Source organism: Anguilla anguilla, chromosome 5 (genome assembly GCF_013347855.1).
Source record: "Anguilla anguilla isolate fAngAng1 chromosome 5, fAngAng1.pri, whole genome shotgun sequence".
NCBI lineage: Eukaryota > Metazoa > Chordata > Actinopteri > Anguilliformes > Anguillidae > Anguilla > Anguilla anguilla.
This window is the reverse complement of record NC_049205.1, coordinates 12,589,032-12,611,980: the sequence shown is the minus strand read 5'-3', so window position 1 is coordinate 12,611,980 and position 22,949 is coordinate 12,589,032. Positions and strand designations below refer to the sequence as shown.

Below are 22,949 nucleotides of genomic sequence, written 5' to 3'. Positions count from 1 at the left end.
TGGTGTAAACTTTCCGTCTGCTGAAACAATGTCTGAGCTCTGTCTTGTGGTAATGACTTTCTGCAGTGCAGTGGATAGTACATGTCTGCCAAGGAAAATATCTTCCACTTTGTACATATGGATCCTGGAGACTGAACTTCAACAGTTTTTCCCCCCTATTATTTTCCAGACATGATGAAAACATTCACATTCATTTTTATTACTTAATGTTTGGGTTCTAGAATTTGTTTTTGTTTTACCCATAATTCCATGCCGTCCCTTTGCTGCCATCTGCTGGTGATTAAAATGTAATTTAAACCTCTCAAATAATGTAAACAAGTCTTAGAAAATCCAGATTACAGCTTGCAGTGACCTGAACTGTTATACTGAACTGAAGCAATCAGTGACAATAACTATATGAAAAAGATAAAATACTCCAACAAAAATGTAATTTCTTTATCTCATAACATTACTTGATGCCTTAAGGATATGTCTTTACACTAAGGACACCCTTTCAGGACTCACATCAATGTTAATGTGAATTTTACTGATTGCTTTCTTTTCACAGTGTTTTTTCCCTTTTGACAACTAAGCATAATGCAAAGTGATATGCATTGATAAAAACTGGTAGAAAATGCAGCTGAGCAGTTCAAGAGTCATATATTTTCTCTGGCAAATATTGTTGTAATCTGGACAAGCGAACATGACCTGAAGTTGCACTTTTTGACTGTGCTAGCCAAAATAATAAAATATGTGTTCCATATTTTAACTGCCTTAATCAGTTTTTTTTTCCAATACCACCATCTGCTGGTCATAAAAAAGAAAGCAAAACCATATTGTTCATGGAAGTGTTCTTGAGGACTCTAAAATCTATATATACTCCCGCCACCCACAATTCAAATCCATTAGTGATGAGAGTAATAATGCATCTGAAGACTACAGGATAATTGTTACATGAGGCGCAAGAGATATGATGGAAAAATAAGAAAAAGACGTCATTCATACAGTACGTGCAGAAAGACAGGCTGGTTCAAACCCACATTTTCCCATTCTTGGACACTTGACTAATAGGCCATTGGCTTATTGAGGTCACTCGTGTAAACAAGATATGCTTAAAGGGAAATCTTATTTCGGAACTATTGAACTTGATATGATTTGTCATTTTTGTTCTGCAATTGGTATATTTATATTTCTATATTTCAACATACTTTAGTCTGTAGCTTGAAAACACAATGAGTTGCCACACAAAGTATATATGTGCTTGTGCAAATGGTGGTGAGGAATATTGGTGAGTGGAGTGTGAGCAACAATTAATTCTCAACAGTGACCAGCAGATTATAGGGTCCTGACTACTTTTGTGACTATCCTGAATTCCACCAGTATTCATTGAAGTGTGAATCTGGTATTACTGTATAGAGAATACAATAAAAACTGTATTCATTTAATGGATATTATGTGAGTTGCAAGCTGCATATTGAGCCTGTACATCAATTTAATTGGTCAAACAACACAACATGTTAATCTCCTGCTGCAAGGTTATATTAAAAGGTATGTGTTACTTTACCTATCCATAGCTTAACTTTGATCTAAAATATATGTATATGTAAAATGAAAGACAAATGATCCACTTTTTGTTGGGGACAAGGACAGGCTTTATAGAATATTTACAAACAACAAGCTTAATTCCTTTGTGAGAACAAAGTGCTAAGTAAAAAAACTACTTTGTAAACAGAGTGATACTGTTTAATATTATACGGTCTGGCATATTCCCATAAATCTTCATGTGAACTGTTTATACTCTCATGTCAGCAAGCTAAACAAAATCCCAAAGGAGGTCCCAAATGGATACGTCACAAGCAAGTTTGATCTACTGTGAGTCTCAGAAACAGGAGCACACGCATGTGTCCAACAACGTCTCGGAGTTACTGGCAGACATCAGACCGGGTATGATATCTTCTTAACATTCTTCTCACTTTGTACTGAAGGAAGTTTAATTTATTGCCATGTTTGGTTTAAAAATGTTTTGTCAGCTTGTTATGTCTAGCCAGTCATTTTACATTAAAAGAAAGGAAAGGACTGGTTGGGTTCAGTTTATGCCAGCTTTAATAAGTGATTTTTAATTCTCATTAATAATGACTATAAATAGTCACACCTTTTTAGTAAATATGCATGCATATGCATGAATTTCTTTTAACACCATTGTGTATGTATTGTAAAACATGCATTAATAATGACTCATGCTGTATGTGTCTACCTACAGGGAGAATTATAAGATGCACAGTATCCATGGACCAAAAACTCAACGACTGAAGCAGATACTCAAGAAATTATAAACCCTACCCTACTTAAGAAAATAAAAATAGGTATGTAGTGCTCTTGTCTTTCATTCTTATACATCTTGGCTTCATTGTATTATAAAAAAATATATATAATGACACATTAACTAAAGTTTTTTTTAAATTAATGGCTAACATTTAATGCACAGATGGATGGATACTAACCTCTATGTCTCCTGGATAGCTGTGGCGAAAATGAGTAAAATACTTTTTGGAGCTCTGTGGCTGGAGGTCCTCCTGGTTTTCGTACCCCTGGGAAGGTGCATGACTTTCACCTTACTGCTGTCCATGCCCAACACCTCCATACCGTACAGCGTGGGAAGAATTGGAGCAGCAGCTTTGATTGCCATTGACGCGATCAACAGGAGTCCAGACCTACTGCAAGGTTAGCCTTACAAGCAAAAACAAAGTCCACATGCTTCCACTGTGTGGAGCTGCATGAGTTGTATGTCTCTAGTAACTGCATTGAATTAAAATCAATATATTGTTTAATTGTACTCACTTCCTCAATTAAAATAATTTCCTTTTAGTGCTGGTCTGTTTGACTATAAAAGTCTTTCTTCAGCACTAATTGGCTACAGCCCTGTAGATGTGTTTCAGCAAAATTTGTGGGTTGTATTTTGAGTTATTATTTTAATATTTAGCTACGATTACATTGGCATCATTCTCCAAATGTATTTGAAAAAATCTGATAAAAAGTAAATAATTAGGTTCAGTAACTGCTCACAAAATCCAGAAACAGACTTTCTTTCCATGTATACCGCTGCTCTTTGTAGTTTTGGGTTTTGATTTATGAACAATGCAACCCGAAGAACACTGATTACTCTTCTTGAACACAAGACATTCCTACATACATTTCCTCATCCCAAGAGCATTACACAGATTAATATCCCACACTATAGGACACAAAATACATAGCTCTTCCTCCATGGTTTTGACTTTCTTGCTGAGGTGTGATCTTGTAAGACTAACTCTTTTTTCTCAGTGAAATATCTCATGTCAAGCTTATAAACAGAGCTTAATATCACAGTAGTTATAGTAGTTCGACATGCACGCCTGTCTGGTTTACAAGATTGGGAAGGCACCATACTGAAAGCTTCCCTTTGATCATCTCACCTTTAACACAATAGCTCTCAGAGCAGATTTATGCCAGTCTGCTTCAATTATGTGATGTATTCTTCATAAGACTAATTCCACAAATTGGTTTGTACTTGTTTACATGGGTTTAGCGGAACTGAAGGTCATCGTTGTGCATGCTGATGGGGAGGGCTTACGAAAGCTCCTCTGCTAGTACTTTTGTAACATATACAGTACGCGCGGAAGCTAATCGTTGTAGCGACGTGCTCTGCGGGCGACAGGCCGAGCAGAACCTTGATCAAAGAGCCGTGAGAAAGACTGTACCGTTTGAAACGGCGCGCAGGTCACCGGCTGGAGCACGAGTACGTGGACGATGAGTGCAGCGCCGTCCGGGGCTCCGGAAAGGTCGTCAGCCTGCAGCACCAGCGCAACTACAGCGCGTTCATAGGGCCGTGCTGCTCAAAGGTACGGCCCTAATATCAGCGTCTCACTCATACTGCTGCTGCTACTACTACTACTACTGCTACTACTGCTGCTGCTACTACTACTACTACTACTACTACTACTACTACTACTACTACTACTACTACTACTACTAATAATAGGCCCTAAAATCAGCGCCTCACTCATGATAATAATAATAACAACAATAATAATAACAATAATAATGTTTTCTCGGAGGTGTGTTCCCAGATTGCCAGACTTGCAGCCTACTGGAACATTGCTGTGGTCAGCCCCATCTGCGCAGACCAGGAATTTCTGGATAAGAAGGTTTTGTTTGCGGATAATACATACAGCACAGTATTAAGCATGCAGTTACCGTAGCACTAGAAATCATTCACCGATGAGCACAAATCCATTGAGGGTGCATCACAGAAGGGAATATACCAGTGAAAATTTAATAATTATCAGTTTGAAGGATTGACCCAAATAGCTGTGTTTGAAAGGGAAGGACCTTTATTAAGGATTGCTATGAGTATAGACATGCATGCCTTCAAGCATTGAGGGTAATGAGGAGTGCTAATTAACAGTTAGTCTAATCCTTTATGAGATATGTTTCTCTTATTGGAATTAGAAAAAAAATGTGGTCGAGAATTCCCTGTATGTGTTTCACTGAATGTGTTTTAATGTTTCATATTTCCATAACTAACTAACCACAGGGCTTCTCCGAGAGCACCTAACCATAACATAAACCTCAATCCACGTGTGTGACCTTAGTGACAGTGTGATACAAATGAGATGAAATAGATAAATCTACACGGATCACTCACAATAGGATGTGAAGTGATTACTTGCTCCCTCCAAGCACGAACAGCTATCTGTACAGATACTCACCCACAAAAAGGCAAATGAGCGTGCCTGTTAGCAGATGCTTACATTAACCAGAAGTGTCTAAAGGCTGAGGTTTATTTTCAGTGCGTTCAGTATCAAGAGTTAACTGGTGCATTATGCATACACATGAGCACATCTCAGTTCAAACGGAAGTTTACTGCGGTCATAAAGCTTGATGTGGGAATTACTGAAAGTGTTGCAGCATTTCTTGTGACCTGACTGAATGTAAACTTTGGCTTTCTCAGTCTGCAGTCTGGCCACCTTCCAGTTTAATTGTTTAGATAAATCTTTCTCTCTCCCCCCTGGTGACTTGGTGTAGTTTATCCTGCATAACCCATGTGGTGTATGACATGTCTTCACTTTCAAAACTTTCAGATTTTTTTTTACATTATAAATGTAATTAATCACCATGAGCACCATCATCATCATTATAACCATCACATCATCATCATCATCATTCCCTCTGCTCTGTGATGACAGGACTTCCCAACTCTCACCAGAGTATTTGGCCCCTTCACCAAGATGGGTTCCTTCTTTGTCAAGATATGCAGGAAGTTTGGATGGAAGCGCATCGCCATCATCTACAACAACGAGCCCATCTGGATCATGCCTGCTGAAGGAATCAGGTACAGACAGACAGCAGCGTGAGGTATCTCCATCACGCAGTTCAAAGGCTTATGCATGGAAGGGCTAATTCAGAGCTTATGTTGAAAATGTATCAATTGTTTCTGCACTGATCTATTTAAATGTTTATATAGCAAAATGTATTTGATAGCATGTGCATGCCTTTAAATATTAATACCTCAAATTAAGCTCTGAACATTTAATCACTCTATTTATTTAGCATCTTCATTTGAAGATATTGTGTGTGCTTCAAAAGATATGGAAAGTTAAGCTATAATTGAATTCTTAAAGTTACAATTAATTGCATTCATTAGTAGGCACCCCTTGACTAAGTGATGAAGAAGAGTGATTCTGGAACATCCATGAGAACATGTGAGCTGGGGGCTCTAACTTCCTCCTTCTATCTGCTGAAGGTACACAGCGGAGGAGAAGAACATCACTGTGGCCGAATATCTGGAGTTTCATGACCTGGACGAGCAGGGAAACGCCTCCCTCTCCGCAGCCGCGATCCTGCGGCAGGTTACGGCTGTAGCGCGCAGTGCGTACCCTTTCTGTTAAGGCTTCTCTGTTGTGGTCGCATGTGTTAACATGCACCAGTGCACCTGCTCAGTACTGAATTCAGCTGAGCTGAACTGATGCCCTCATCTGGACTCAGAAAATCGCATTTTAGAGAATGTTACTTATTTCATGCACGATGTCTTGAGTTGCATGACTTAAGAAAGCGTTGAGGAGTGCCGCTGGAAATAAAGGGTAACGCGTGTAACTTAAAGTTAAGGACATCGATCATATTTTGGCCTGAAAAACCTCAAAAGTCAGTGAACAATTGCTTGTCTTAAAGCTTGATGTATTTGTTAATGTAGTTTAATCAAATTTCAGACCAGTGGTCATGAGATTGTAAACTAGAGACATTACTCAGATTAACCAGAAAAATATATAAAGTCACCAGGCATATAACATACAGACCTGTGCATAAATGTATGTGTTCTGAAAGTCTAAGTTAAACTTTGGACGGATAGGTTAAAGACAGAAATGAGTACTGTATGCTAATGAGTGCTACACTGTGCTCCAACATTCCGGATCCTGTAGAGGTCATAATGCTTTATCTGGAGCATGAAAGGGCTTCTCTGTACAACCGGAATAATGTTCCCTGACAGCCAGTAAGGTTAAATTAATGTTAAGTTAATGTCAGTGAATGAATATGCATGAACACGGGAACAGTGGCCCGTTAAACTACAGTCACGTGGTCACATGGTGCAGCGTGGCTGTAGGAGAACTGAAGTGAAAATTAACAGACCACCCCAATAGGGTCACAGAGACTCAGGGTTACTCCACCAAATATTGAATGTTGCACGCTTCCTAAGTGAACACATTGTTATTTTAATAATTTTATGGTTATAAAGTTATTTAGTTTGCCTTATTCAATGTATAACAGCATTGTGTATTTCAGTGTTCGGACCAATTGTCAAATTTGCTGATATGCAAATTTACCAGTTTTTGGAAAGTAAATGTACTAAATTTTTGTTTGAAATTGAAATTTACACAGACACATACCCATAAACTGTGAAACTGAGAATTTATTGTGGTCTCTTAATTTTTTTTACGAGCGGTACATTGTAAAGCACATTCAGAGAGCTTGCAGTGACATTCCTGTAGATACGTTCAGCGGACCCTAATCCACCATCCTTCATCCTTGCTAATTCATTAGAAACGATAATCTTCTTTTCTCCTGTAGCTCAATACTGTCGTCGGACTTTTGATATTAATTACATCAGGCACATTTCGATTTCAGCGGAATGTAAATCAAAGTACTTTGTGTGCATTTGAACATACAGAATGTAGATGAACGCAGAGTAGAGAAAGGTCCATTGCTTTCGTTCAACTCTAAGTAGATGTCAGCAAAGATAATGATCAAGGTTCAGTGTACTGCATCATTTTCCTCATTACATTGTGCTTATTCAGTTCTCCTTATGTAAATGGTTGTACACAGGGAGGAACTGGTCTATCTTCATTTGCTCAAATGAAGTAGGTACATAGGTATGTAAACTTACAATGGGTTGTAAAACCAGTTAGGTATCAGGAGAACGGGATAAATTGGGAGCTTTCCCCTCCCTTTATCTCTATATGGGAAACTACAGCAGCCTGTCTGTATCAACATTGCATGATGGGAAATGACATCCCAGCCTCCTTTGATAGCTGGCCTAGGTCAGGCAGACATGTCACTGAGCTGGCATGGAGGACAAAAACTGGGTATCTCAGATAATCCACATTTTAATAGTTGGTTGTGGGACAAATGTCAGAAAGCTATTCATCATAAGCTTTTAAACTTAAAATAGCTTTCCTTTCTTTGATGACCAAGTCTCATTACCGAGAATACAAAACTTTCATTTTCCAAATTTCAAGTTGGTGCTGATGGGCAAATCTTTAACCGAGCTGTTGAGTGAGTTTCCTTATAAGCAAGTCTGTGACTTGCATGCAGAATGGTCAGACAACATTACATAAATAAACTCTGTGCTGGTAGTTGCAGTTGTATGGGTGTCTGGGTTTTGTTACTTAGCATTGGGAGCACATACTTTTTAAATATAATAAATAGAGTTTGTAAGTGGAAATTCCACTTCACTTGGGTCTGGGCAGAAATAGCAGAGAATCTGAGATTTCCAGAAGCTCTATCAACTCCTCACTTTACCCATAGTTTTTGGTTCTGGTTTTAGAATTCATTTAACCCCACGCTACCCTCTCTTGGGGCCCACTCGACTCGAGCCAATTTGGAGGGAGCTCTCACTGGTTGCTTCATTTTTGACCGTGACTACTCCACTCATGGGAAACAAAATACTGCTAATAAATACACGTAAATGTGACAGGGATGGACCTGTTTCAAGGGGTATGTTTTGTTATAGTATTGAAGTAGCATGCTGCACTTTGTGAATAGGCTGCGGTTCCCACTGGAACCCAAGAACTGTGTATGTGTGTCACCGAGGTCAAGGGGCAACGTTTTCCCTCAGCTGACATGTTTTTTTCTCTCCAGTCATTGTCATCTCTGCTAGAGGCGAGATGGTGAGGACCTTCATGATCGAAGCCTACAAAGAAGGGTGGATCAATGGGGACTTTGTCTTCTTCTGCTTCGAACTCTTCGAGCAGAGGGACATGTTTGGAGACTTCAGCTGGAAGAGAGGTTTGTAAAGCTGCTAAAATGCATATTACAAGACCACAATATGTTCAATTAATTAACTTTGCAGTGTTGTCTCAGGTGTCTTCTAGATCTACATGTAGATAGAGGGACAGTGTACTTCGGTCAAGTATGGGTTCTTGTATGAGTTCTCAACATTATAGTGCATTACATACTAATGCTACTAAGTTTAACACCAGAGTTTAATGGTTCTTCAAATGTCAAACTCCCATGTATAAAACATTGCTTCAATGTGCAGTTTTGCTTCAGGTTTACTGCTGTTGTTTTCACTATATTTCTTTTGAAATAAGCTAGCAGTACCAATATTTCACATAGCACAGTACAGTATGTACATTCATTTGATGATCTAAAATCCAGAGCAACATACATGTACAGTAGTGTACATTTACATTACATTTCTGATTCTATCAAACAATGGCAATAAGTTGTGTGAATGCAAATATTCATGTGTAGTATTTTCTTTGGTTCTGTCAGTAATATTCAAATTGACAGTGACACATAACCATGCATGTATATATCCCAGGAGATGCATATGACTCCATGGCCAGGAAAGCGTATTCGGCACTGTATCGACTGTCCCTGTACAAACCTGATGACGAGCGCTACCAGAACTTCTCTGCTGATGTCATCCGAAGAGCAAAGGAAGACTTTGGCTACACATACACCCCTGATGAGAAGGTGCTCTTCCATTAGGATCATCCTCTTAATGCTGATTCTATACGTCATTGTGTGACACCATGCTAACTATGACATAGAACAAGCATATATTTTTGTATGTTGATAGTTCTACATTCACTTAAGTTATATGCTTGAGTTAAAGGATCGTTTTCAGGCTATGTGTTGTATTTTATGCTTATTTTCGCATTATTTTTCACAGTTTCCTGTGATTCTTGCTGATCTGCACTTATTTTGCTGTTTGTGTCGTGAATGTGACAAGCGTTCGATCTGTCGTGTCATATTAGCCTCCTGCAGCACCCTGGATAACAGGATCTGCCACATGTGTAATTATACTTACAATAATCTCATCAAGAGGAACTGTCTTTACTGAACAAAAAAAGGGGGGGTTTTCGGCGTAGGTGGGTACACCGTGTTCGGAGATGTCGTGATTGCCTCTGCCATCGGCAGCATACGTGATTGTGTGGAACGCTCAGCCCCAACGCTAATCAGGTTTCACAGCAATTCTTAAGCCGTTACCACACCAGCCAGGCATGTGCTTTCTCCGCCGAGAGGAGATTACGTTGTATAAGCCACTTTATAAGGCACAGTGTTATCTAAGATATGAACACTGAACAGACTTATACCGAATGTATTCAGGGAAATGTCCAAACCTTTCATATAGTTTGCAAAGGACCTGCCTTTTAAGTTCATGTGATGCATTAAATGTTACAGTTTAGATTTTTTATTTGTTTGGTTTTCAACGGGCAGGTGTCCGTTCTGGCCGCTCTCTCCCATGATTCCGTGTGGCTGTACGCCCAGGCGCTGCACGAAACGCTGTCCGAAAACGGAGATCCCTACGACGGCTACGCCATCACCCAGAAAATGTGGAACAGAACGATCACAGGTTTGGCTCTGGGGATCGATGACTGCGGGTCGCAAATGCAGTGACTGGGAAACGATGGCAGGAAATTAACATTGACTCTAAAGAATTATCACAGTTAAGAGATTATGTCCCAATTTCTCTGGTAGCAGGGCAGCCCTGATTTAAAACGAGCGTTGCTTTAATACAGGCATTCAGGGTGACGTGACGATCGATGACAACGGAGACAGAGAGTCGGCCTACATGATGCACCACTTCCAGAAGAGTAATGGAGAGTTCGAGGTGACATATTTCAGACCTCTCACTATTATTTTCTGCTGCCATAACCCCATGACATCATAAACAGTCAAATTTTATTCCCAGTATGAAAAAGTTATTCAGAAAAATAACGAGTAATTATTCAATATGTGTTTGAAGGTGCTGCAGTATTGAATATTTAGCTGGTTATATTTATTTTTAAGCTGCATTAAGCACCAAGGTTCCTCTGCATCACCTCCTGCAGCCATGAAATCATCATTATTTATATCGCTAGTAATCATCAAAGTGCAAATGGAAATTCTATTCTGTCATTTACATTTGCTATGCAGTCAATAAAATTGAAAACTTTCCTCTCCATAGGTTATTGCAAATTACTTTGGGACAAATAAAACATTTGAACAAGTGGAGGGGGTCATGATCAGATGGCCTGGAGGCAGAACAACCCCCCCTTTGGACAGCCCTAAGTGTGGATTCAGAGGGGAACAATGCCCACACACTGGTACTGTGCTCCTGAAAGTCCACCCAGTTCACAATTTCACACACCCTCATAGGCCTGGACTACAAACTGCACATGTTCAATCACAGCCAATGCACTTAGAATTAATCAAACACGATTACGATAACTGAACCCACCCTGTTCCAAGTTTCATCGTCAGTCCAGATTGTTGACGCTTTTCCGATCAATGTTAAAATGTCTGCAGTGTGGTGGAGCGCCACCAGGGGTCACTATAACTCTTTCTCAGTGGCCCTGCTAAATCTCGTATCTCGTAATAGCGCACCATTTCTCCCTGCTGCTCGCTGCTGTTGTGAGCGTCTTGTCCGCTGGGACCTCAAATAAGGTCGCCAAACTCATTTTATCTCTGGCCTTGGTTCTTGCTAGCCCAAGGTGAGAGAAACACAGAGTAAATTATTTACAGTTGCCTCCCAGGCCAGAACTGCCATTTCTTTCTGTGCTGAAATATGTATCTTCTATAATAATATCAGGTTATTAAAGTTCTCTCATCTAACACCGGGCTTTATTTTGAATCAAGTATGTTTTGGGAAGCTTAAGTGACAGGTCCTGATATATATATCAGCTCTTTTTTGAAACTTCACAGGACATTCAGTACCTGATATGCATTGTGAAATGTTGTATCTGTCCTGTCTGTAATTTTCATTGTCAGTGTTATAGTACATAGTGTTAAGAACTCAATTAGTTGTGCCCTTGTTAAATTTGGAATTTAATAAGATGGAAGACACACTGTCAGTGTGTGTTTACTGTGAGCTAATTACTTCTTATTCTTGCTTAACCTCCTTGGGCTAAATAAACTACACCACTGAATGAATTGAAATGATATGAAGATGAAGTACACAATGGAAGTCAGTAAATAGTAGGCAATGGAAAGAAAAGGCCTGTTAGACGTTGGTAACACAAAATTATCAGATGTGGAAGGTCCAGGGGTCAGAAAGTAAAAGACCTGTCCTGTGTTTCTTCCATGCATGAACTCAGCCAGCTGATTTCACTAATTAGTTCTACCTCCTAATTGAAAAAACTGCGCTAATTAGGAAATCCAGATGATTGGCTGAAGATACTCGGGTGGACTTTTACTTCCCGAACCTGGATTTTCCACCTTGGGAAATGACTAAAGTTATTTCCATATTTTCTGCAGAAAGAAGCCTGGTGATTGCTGTTGCAGTGATAATCAGCTTGTTGGCTGCAGGGACACTCCACATAAGTCTCCTTTACAGGTAGCTGCTATGTGCTGTTCATTACCTTAATTACCCAGCTGCGAATTACATTTAACATTTTATTCAGGCAGAGAGATGTAATTGAATTTACCGGAGTAAACACCCTTCTTCTCCTCCACCACTCCTCCCACTGTCCTACAGGGTTTAGAACAGCCAGTGTCTCTCACTGTAGGTCAGTACACACACTTCAGTAGGGGGAGTTACAGTTGTTGATATTATGGGGCAGAAGAATGTTGTAAACAGAAAGAAAAAAACCCCAGCTTGGTATCAATAAATATATATCATTGTCTGTCTGAATTTAATAACCCAATTTTTTTTCTCAGGAAGTACAAGCTCCAGGAGAAGGCTTCGATGATGTCATGGAAAATCGGTTACAGCGAGGTCACTATAGTGACAGAGCCATACACATCCCCATCAGCATGTCAGGTGAAAGGACTGGCCTTTCTAGCATCATCTCTAGTATCACTGGAGACAAGCAGACTGCTCTGTCTGATTAAAGTATATAAAACTATTACAGGATGAAACTATACTATACTACCACATACCATTTACTAGCTATAAAATAGTATAGTAACATTATAGTTCATATTTTTGTATTTTATAATATTGTACTTTTCCAAATGCACAAAATGTACTATCCTGAAGGTTGTCTTGCACAAGGAATAAGAAGCAACACAAAAACAAGTTCAGAATAAACAAGTGATGATATTTGTAGTCTGAATCTTTAAAACTAAAATTAACATAAAAAATGAGAAGAGATAATACACATAATTACATGTTGCAGTAGGCCATACTGATTAGGCATTAGGGGGTTTTTGTGCATACAGATGTCTTTTTCACAAGGTGGTTTACTTCAATGACAAATCAATGCACTCCTCTTGGGGAGCTGGGGAAGGAAACACAGAAGGCCAGACCCCAAGCCACAGGTCTGTGGTGTATAAAGTAAGCAGCCTAACCATCGTTCTATTGTCCTTCAGGAGTGCCCTCCGGGGTTGTGCTGTGTGTGCCAGTGAATGAGAGAGAGAGAGAGAGAGAGAGAGAAAATTAATTCTCTAGGGTTATAATTGGCATCACTCATTATTTGTGATTAGGTTCTAATCTGCACCTGCTTCACTGATCAGATATATTGATTGTCTCATTATGTTTCTTCAACCACAATGATGGCAAGCATGCATATTAATAGATTACTGTGTTGTATGTGAGATGCAGGAGGCTAAACACTAGGTGCAAAATGTCATTCTCTCTCATTCTTGTGTTGATTTCCTCATCTGGCTCAGTTCAATCAGTTCATTTAGGGGAGCCATGTACTTGCAGTACGGCACAGCGAATCAAATATCTGAAATTGTTTTGTCTGAGTGCAGTCTTTTTTTCAGAAAGATAAATAAAGAAAAGCAATGCAATTGTTACTCATTCTCACTGACTATTCTTTTTTTGTTTTTGTTTTACCCTTTAAGGAGAATGTGTGTTCAATTTGTTTCTTGCACGTGAAAAGTGTTAATTTGAACAAAGAACTAATTACAGAGTTGAAACAGGTATGTTGATGATTCAGCGTGAATGACATAAATTTATATTTATGGAGGTGGGATTTCAAATAATGTGCTATTGCACCTTTTTTGTGTGTTTTTGTTCCTGTCTTTTCACAACAGTGCAAAGATTTAGTACACCCAAACATCTGCAGCTTCATCGGAGCCTGTTTAGATTCTCCTCATTTTTTTCTTCTGACTGAGTTCTGTCCTAAGGGAAGTCTGCAGGTACTCTTTAATTTCTTGTCTTTACAGACACTTAGTTTCTCTTCTGTAAATAAACCACAGGGAATATGTTTGTTTGTATGTGCCACACATTTATTAATCAACCTTTTAAGGGCCAGCACACACGGCTTTTGTCCAACTAAACACTTTCCCAGGGGTTTCCCTCCATATGATGATTTACTTTTCCCAGAAACATTTCAATTAATTTCAAGCACCAACAACATCTGCTTTTTAAATGATAAGTACTGTGGGGCAGGAGTCGGTTCCCTTCACCTTATCATCTCTGTCAGTGACTCAGCTGGTTTTAATCTTTAAACGCGGTGGCTTAACCCCATGCCGCGATTCCCATTTCAGGACATCCTGAGGAATAACTCCATCAAACTCGACTGGACTTTCAAGTCCTCGCTGATGCTGGACATCGTGAAGGTAGGCCCTCGAAGCCGCGCAGCTCGGACCGTGAGGACGGCGGCGGGGTGACCGCGTTTTTTTGCGTTCGTTCGCAGGGCATGGACTACCTGCACCGCAGCCCCCTGCGTTCCCACGGTCACCTGTCCTCCTCCAACTGCGTGGTGGACAGCAGGTTCGTGCTGAAGGTCACCGACTTCGCCCTCGAACACCTAAGATGGCAGGTCAGGGGGGAGATGGGCAGCGACCGTTGCGACTGGCAGAGTAAGTGACTCACACAAACAATCTTTCCTGCACGCGCCGCGGAAGGAACAAAATTTAATTTGCCAGCCAATATACGGCTGACACTTTACACACCACTCGCACGCCATCGACACAGTTATTTTACTGAGGAAATACGAGGTGCCGTTGAGTGCCTGGCCTGAAACATCAACAAAAATGATAGGTTTCCTGCTTAAGATTCAGACCCACAGCCACCTGCTTTCATGGCCTACGAGTGCATGCCCACAGTACTGCCCAATTCATTATTGCTGCCCAGCCTACAAGCCAGATTAATCACACACAATAATAAGCTACAATGATTAGCTAGTTAGTATCTATGAATATCCAACTGTATACATTAAAATGGAAGCTACTTTAGTTTGACAGCCTCCTCTCATCAAAACTGATTATTATTATTAAGATCGTGATTACTGTGATTAAAAATGCTTTCTCAGGTCATTTTCATCCATAGCAGCTGTTTCGTCAAACCCCACAGGGTTATTGTGGAGAGCACCAGAGCTCCTGAGGCACAGGGGGGCCCCCAAGGGGACGCAGAAGGGCGACGTGTACAGCTTCGGCATCATCGTCCAGGAGATAGTGTACCGGTGCGGCCCCTTCTTCATCCCCAACTGCACCCTGAAGGCCAGAGGTATGGAGCTTTTTGCGCCCATGCATCACACAGGCCAGATATATTTCAGCCCATCCTTGACACTCTATCACGCATGTTGTATATCACATGTGCTTTATTGGTTTTGGGATGTCATTGGATGGGGTGCGCCTAGGGGGGCATAATGTAGATGGATGAGTGCACTTGTCTTCGTAATATATCCAATATCCATTGCTGTCAGTCACTGATTAATTCCATCTGACAAAGTGTGACCACACACAGGACCACACAGATGAGACCCAGCCATGAGCCAAGACAAATTAGCAGGACTGAAATGGACTCCATTTTGTTCATGTTCAGAGTACTAAATAACACAGTCACATCTGAGTACAGGGCATCCCACGGAGGATAGCAAACATACAGTGCCCTCTAACTTCCCATTACCATCTCCCGGTCGCCCGGTCATTGAGTCTGCCAGCATTGTGAAACAGCATTAGGGCTGTCCGCTAGTGTGCAACTCAAGGCTAGGCAGTTGAGCTGAAGAGCTTACATTCTAAATAGTTGATGAGTGGTGCAAGTGGGCCACCGTAGTGGTGAATAGGCGGTAGCTTGCCAGTATGGCTCTGCAGCCTGTGAGAGCTGGCCACCGTCGGGGTGTGTTTCAGAGATAGTGGAGAGAGTGGCGGCGGGGGGCTGCAGCCCCCTCAGGCCCCACGCTGACCCGGCGGGGTGCCCGGAGAGCGCCGAAGCCCTCATGAGGAGCTGCTGGAGGGAGAGCCCGGCGGAGAGGCCCGACTTCTCCGCCCTAAAGGCCGTCGTGAAGAGGCTGTGCCCCAGCGGGTGAGCGCCATTTTGTTTCGCCTTCCTGCCCATGTCCGTCTGCCCACTCCCCCCCAGACCCCTACTACTAACCGCCCACACACCCAGCAACCCCCCCACTACATACCCCTACACACCAAAGACAACCTGTAACATCTATACAGACAGGGCCAGATCTAATTTATAATCTTTCTTATTATTGACGGAAAAGTTGAAACTGTTCCAGGGTCTTATGGAAAAATATGTCACTACCTCCCTTGTTTTTACTGTGAAGCAAAGAAAAAGCCAAGATACTCCAGTCAAGTGCAAGGAATTATGTTTACTTGAGTTTTGACAGGAGACCAGTCCATGGACTTGCATTCTTGCGTTAGCTTGGAGTTGCGCAAAAACTTTCTGAGTGAGTGGATGGAAGTGGTCCTGTCAGTGCTCAGGGAAGGAGTGTTAGGCAGAGTCCCATTAATAGCCGTTAGCGCTGACAGCTCTTTATCAAGGTAAACGAATGCTGCACTTGACAGCATTGCTCAAGAGGACCAGGTTGACATCCAGCTTCCCTCAGGAGAACGTCGCTGTCAGGCAGCATTACGCTCCGCGCCGATCCCACGCTGAGCGATCGCGGCTGTCTAGCGCGCGGCCCGTACGAAAATATCCTGCGTGTGCGCCTCCCCAAACATTTAGGCCATCGATCAAATTATATGACTCGAAGGGAATGCATCGGGAACTCAGCTTAAAAACATTTAAATGAAATGGAAAAAGTGAAAACTGCTTTGTGTGTGTGAGGATGGCAATTTAATGGACATCCCCTGTATAACAGGGCCACTTCCCCCAAGCATGAGGCGTGACTTCCAAGTATATGCATGCAATGCAAAGCAAACTGTCCTGAAATCAAATGAAAAACTAATGCTGAAATTTGGAAATGACAAAAATCAAACTGCTGTGTTTATGTGAGAGCAATGCTTTAAGGGAACCTGACATTCTTGTGCTGCAAGACCTTGTCTCTGTGTGCTGAAAGAGGACCTGTGTGCTCTGGTGTCCAACGTTATCTATTATTATTATTGTTATCACCATTATTATTATTATTATTATTATTATTAATAATAATAATTCATTTCAAGTCTTTTGCCTCTTGTTTTTAGTGTACATCCTTTTAACAGTGTTGTCTGTTGAAAAAACAGTCTGTTTTTTTTTATAAAACACCACATTAGAGGGAGTGACAACATTCTGGATGACTTGCTGTCTCGCATGGAGCAGTACGCCAACAATCTGGAGGAGATTGTGAATGAGCGCACGGCCCAGCTCCTGGAAGAGAAGAGGAAAGCCGAGAGCCTCCTCACGCAAATGTTGCCAAGGTAACGCCGAGCGGCGCGGCGCCGACAGATGCCCCTTGAACGCATCACCCCAGCGTTTCTTCGCCAGCGCTCCCAACCGCTCACCTGAAAAAAGGGGCGCATCATTCCCCCCGGTCTGACTGCGTCGTCACGTCAAAATGTCAGTCGTGTCGGAAAACACCTTGGCGGTCTGATCCCAGCAGCTCCCACACAACCTTCCACGGGCGCCGTGACAATCGAGAAACAAATCTGCACGTGAAAAGCGCAGCTGTTTTTAAACCTGACAACTTTCGGGCCATCTGCCTGTCTTTCAGCAGCGCCTCTCCCTTCCCTTTTCAGATCTGTCGCCATCCAGCTGATAGCTGGGAAGGCGGCACGAGCCGAGACCTACGACTGCGTCACCATCTATTTCAGCGATATTGAAGGATTCACTGCCATGGCCGCTAGAATCTCTCCCATGCAGGTTAGATTCTATTTATGACCGCATCCTCTAAATTGTGCGTAAAGCTGCTGCAGCCAGACCTGGAGGAGACTCAAAGGAAAGCAGCGAGCCTGTTCGCATGCTCGCATTTTTACGGTGAATCACGAGCTGCCCCTAATCGTAAAAAGCTTTTAGCCGGGGTGTTCGCGGGCGAACGTCAGTCTCGGCACGTAACCGCACAAAGGAACAGTCTCCGCTGAAGGTAACTGCGGGGTTTTTTTCCGAAATGGTTTCAGGTGAAAGACGATAAAACTGCACCGGGCAAACAACAGCAGCTGAAGCTAAGTCCCTGGTTTCTTTTCAGGCAGGGCTAAGGTGGCCTGTTCAGAATGCGAGATGCTGGCTGAATCCTGGGGCTAATGCTCCCAGGTTTGAGTGACCTCTCTGGGGTCACCCTGACCTTACTGGGGCTTTACAGCACGGTTGGTTAAGGTCAGGAGTTTAAATCCCAGACTGGGTGTTGCTGTGAATGAAAGTATTCAGTATTCAGTAATTCAGTAGGGCACTCCTGCGATACACAATGTCCTAGGCGTAATACCGGTAGTGTATTAAGATGGTGGGGATGGTTCAGCTTTTCATGATGTTTTAATTGCTTAACAAGTGGCTTCAGGAACTCTTTTATGAACAGTACCTCTTGGTTTGGAAGATGAAGAATAGGTTGATAAAAGAAGTCGGGAAAAATCATGATCTTATTCATGTGCAATGCTTATTAAAAATTCAAAAATGCATATTAAAATGCACTAAGTGGATGTTTTCCTTCAGGTGGTTAATGTGCTGAATGACTTGTACACATTCTTTGACAACATCATTGACAGCCATGATGTTTACAAGGTAATGCTACATTTATACCCATTTATTCACAGGAGTAATTATCTTCATTAATCAGCCAAGACCCTCAGTTAACATATTTTCTAGGCTTCTGTAATGAATGCTATGTACAAAGAGTAATGATAAATTCTCTCTACTTTCTCATAAAATATTCCACATATTGTAGTCTGGGGTTCCCAACCTCATTCCTGATGTACCTCTGTGTATTCTGGTTTTCATTCCAATCATTATTGCAATTCCTGAAGTATAATGAGCTGTTCATTATTCTTATTTATACGCATTTAATGTATAAAGAAGAATGGTTTGCTCTCTAAATGCCACATGCTTTCAGAAACATATTCAGATATCTTCCAAAAAAAAAAATACTGTTCCATGTTCTTTTGAGGGCTTTTAATTAGTCGGATCAGTTCTAAGATAACCAAAGCTTTTACATGCTGTGGTAAATTAATCCTTTCTAAAGAAATTACATTTTTAATGATTGACCTACTGCTGAAGTTCTTACTGCTGAAACACCTGGTCATTGAAACCAAACCATCTTTGGAATGTGTTCAAAGAGTTCAAATATAAATAAAATGGTAATCAGCTAAATCTGCATTCTGGTAAAATCCGTGTGAACACAAATATATGGAGCTTTTCCATTTAATTCTTGAACTAGTTGGTTGGAATAAAAATCATCAAACATGGGGGTATATACAATGTAATGAAAGTATATTGATGGAGCCTGATCATTAAGGTAGTGACACATCTTGCATTCTTTTTTATTGCATTTTAAGATGATGTAGTGGTTTTTAAATCCTGTGATCCTTAGGCACTGTATTAAATATTCACTCTTTGCTTTTAAGAGACTGTTCTGTTTCACTTATTTACACTGCTTTGAATCACTAACACATTCAGGTAGAGACCATCGGGGATGCCTACATGGTCGTGTCTGGCTTGCCGATCAGAAACGGCGATGACCACGCTAAAGAAATCGCCAGGATGTCCTTGGCAATTGTGCATGCCATGAAGCAGTTCAAAAGCGAACATGTGCCAAACCAACAGCTAAAGGTTCGCATTGGACTCCATTCAGGTAACCACTAAGGCCGGTCTCAACTGGAAACACGCAAGCCTTATCTGTTGCAGAGCTATTCAGTTTATAAGTTAAAAGTATTTATTATATACCGGCATTCTTTTAAATGTCGGGGACAATACTAATTATGTGCTATCACGTTTCATGCATTTAGCGGACACTCTTACCCAGAGCAACGTAAAAAAAAAATAAAAGAATAAACATTAGTGCTTTTAATGGATTAAGAAGAGTGACAATAAACCCGAAGAGGATAATTGACAGTCTTGGAGTCTAAACGGATAACCTGTTCTGTAATTGCTTCAGGTCCCTGTGTGGCAGGAGTGGTGGGACTGAAAATGCCACGCTATTGTTTATTTGGAGACACTGTAAACACCGCCTCGCGGATGGAGTCCCACGGGTCACGTGAGTCCGCGCTGCCCGTCACCGTATCTGCCTGTTTACATCCGCCTCAACAGTCTGCCCGTGTGTGTTCACACCACCATATCTGCCTGTTTCCATCCGCCTCAACAGTCTGCCCGTGTGTGTTCACACCACCGTATCTGCCTGTTTCCATCCGCCTCAACAGTCTGTCCGTGTGTGTTCACACCACCGTATCTGCCTGTTTCCATCCGCCTCAACAGTCTGCCCGTGTGTGTTCACACCACCGTATCTGCCTGTTTACCTCCGCCTCAACAGTCTGCCCGTGTGTGCCCGTCACCGTATCTGCCTGTTTACACCCGCCTCAACAGTCTGCCCGTGTGTGTTCACACCACCGTATCTGCCTGTTTACCTCCGCCTCAACAGTCTGTCCGTGTGTGTTCACACCACCGTATCTGCCTGTTTACATCCGCCTCAACAGTCTGCCCGTGTGTGCTCGCACCACCGGCCCGTAAGAGCGGGAGACTCTGCAAAAAGAACATTCTGTTGTGCAGTGGTTCCCAATCTCTCCCTGCCCAGGATGCATTTAATGAGTGAATACGTTTCTGTGCCCCATCCATTATTAAAATGTAGCCAGGAATGCATCAATATCAGAACAACGGAGTGAATGCTTCAACTAATAGAGTATTTGTAACTCATGCAGTGTTGACATATACGTAAATAATACATGGCTATGATAGAAATTGCTCCATACACTGTAGATATACGTGGCTGTATACTGCATGTGACTGCATATGTTCAAATACACTACATGGCCAAAAGTATGTGGACACCTGACAACCAACATCTCATCCAAAATTATCGGCATTAATATGGAGTTGGTCCACCCTTTGCAGCTACAACTACCTCCACTCTTCTGGGAAGGCTTTATGCTTGAATTTGGAGCATTGCTGCAGGGATTTGCTACCCTTCAGACAGACGAGCATTAGCGAGGTCTGGCACTGATTGAGCAATTAGGCCTGGCACGCAGTTGGCTTTTCAGTTGATCCCAAAGGTGTTGGATGGGGTTGAGGTCAGGGCTCTGTGCAGGCCAGTCAAGTTCCGGAACGATCTTGACAAACCATTTCTATATGGACCTGCCCATATACTTCTTCATGTACTTTTGGTCATATCGTGTATGTCTCTTTCAGACTACCACTGTTGCAGTATACCGTACCCCCCCACACCACCAAAAGGTTTGCGTTACTTTTACATTTTCACTGTCCTTCACTGTTGTTTAGCCCTCAAGATCCATGTAAGCAGTGCAACCAAGGCCCTCCTGGATAAATTTGGAACCTTTCACTTGGAGCTGAGGGGAGACATTAATATGAAGGTATGGTACTTTCACCTTATCAATGGTGCTGTTTTATTTTTGTTTTTGACAATGCCACTGGCTTTTTACAAAGCCACTACCAGACCAATGCGTCACCAAAAGTTTCCGATGTCTTGTAATTTGGATGATAGAAGGCTACTCTATGCCACACAAGGAAGCTATTAAATAAAACATAGTCACCATTAAAAATATGAACATGATGATGAGTCAGAACACCTTCATCATTTAAAAAATGAGGCTTGTTTCTATTTCAAGTATAGAGCAAGACTAAAATAGTTACTTGGTGACTGATAACAAATTTTACCTGAATGAAACTGCATGAATGTATAAAATAGAGAGAGAGAAAGAAAGAGAGAGAGAGAGAGAGAGAGAGAGAGAGAGAGAGAGAGAAATTCCTTTGACAATTTTTCATTCATATCACTGCGAGAACTCTGACATTTTCTTTCCTCCACAGGGGAAGGGACTATTGAGGACATACTGGCTTCTGGGCGAAGAACCATGAAAGTTTTATGCATATAGATATTTTGATGGATTATGCAGCTCTAAGAAAATCCACCTCAGACATGTTTGAAGTGTAACTTATTTAACTTAAAAAATATATTTCTGTTATTCTTTGTACATGTTCTGTGTCAAGTTTAGACAAGAAATGCTTACACAGCTTACCATTTTATGATTACACATCCCTTTTGGATATCTTGTTCACAAGTCGTCTTTTGATCATGTGAAATCTGATCATTTGTCATCTGAAGATTCTTATTTCAGTTGTGAACAAAAATTGTGTGCTTTCACAAAAGTCTTCAGCTTTACGAAGACATTCACATTTCCAGGCATGTGCTGGACACAAGATTTTTAACCAACAGATTAAGTTGTTTTGGAAAGTATCTTCCATACCAGAATCAAAGTCCGTCATCAAAGGAAGGCCAGTTCACTGAAGTGCTTCTCTGGCTCAACATTCTGCTGACTTTTAACAAATGTCAGGCCTATGAGGTGATTAAAAAAAAGAAGTAAATAGTTTGCGTCCTACTTTTTTCTTATCTCAGCCAACACATGAAACAAACAGGAAATGTTAGCCATTTAGTGAACAGCTTGAATATAACAAGCAAGATTATTAATCTTTCATCCAGATCATTCTAAATCTAGAAAGTTCTGTGCCTGCCCACCTCTCCCTAACCCCTCTCTGAAAACACTGTTATGTAAAATGTCTCTTTGGCTCGTGCCAACTTGTTTGATTTCTGTATGAAAACCAGTGGGACCCACTTTAGTGGCACCAAGCAAATGTTGAAAGCTCTTGACTCCACCCCTGGAATTTCATGATTCAAAGACCCACTTCATAGATATCATCTTAATGTTGTTAAATTGCAGCTGCTGAAATTATATTTTGCCCACTGTCATTTTGCCCTTCTGTTCAACTTTTCATTCATTCATTTATTTATTTTTTTTACAGTAAATCAGAAAAGGGCTGCTTGCCTGCTGTTTGCATTTCATAGTCTTGAATCTACTCATAGTCCATCATCTCATTACTGACATGGATTCAATGGGTGAATTGCAAAGTATGCATTTTTGTTAAATAGTTTAGTGTAGTCAAAGTTTTACCCAAAGAAAGAATCAGATTTAAAGGCATT

The 22,949-nt window shown here is 41.3% G+C and overlaps 1 protein-coding gene across 1 annotated transcript; it reads left to right on the top strand.

Moving 5' to 3' along the window:
* Positions 1–1,856: 1,856 nt before the first annotated feature.
* si:dkey-37g12.1 (atrial natriuretic peptide receptor 1) lies at positions 1,857–22,338 on the top strand. Its single transcript, XM_035417279.1, has 28 exons — positions 1,857–1,923; positions 2,240–2,342; positions 2,500–2,700; positions 3,736–3,857; positions 4,074–4,163; positions 5,205–5,350; positions 5,762–5,886; positions 8,371–8,517; positions 9,056–9,210; positions 9,958–10,093; positions 10,260–10,351; positions 10,688–10,826; positions 11,977–12,055; positions 12,379–12,481; positions 12,899–12,997; positions 13,510–13,587; positions 13,702–13,806; positions 14,158–14,229; positions 14,307–14,472; positions 14,966–15,118; positions 15,742–15,916; positions 17,098–17,241; positions 17,560–17,683; positions 18,464–18,532; positions 19,424–19,598; positions 19,902–20,000; positions 21,236–21,327; positions 21,782–22,338. The coding sequence occupies exons 3-28, from the start codon at positions 2,511–2,513 to the stop codon at positions 21,827–21,829; spliced, it is 3,123 nt and encodes a 1,040-aa protein (XP_035273170.1). The 5' UTR covers positions 1,857–1,923; positions 2,240–2,342; positions 2,500–2,510; the 3' UTR covers positions 21,830–22,338.
* The last annotated feature ends 611 nt before the right edge of the window (positions 22,339–22,949 follow it).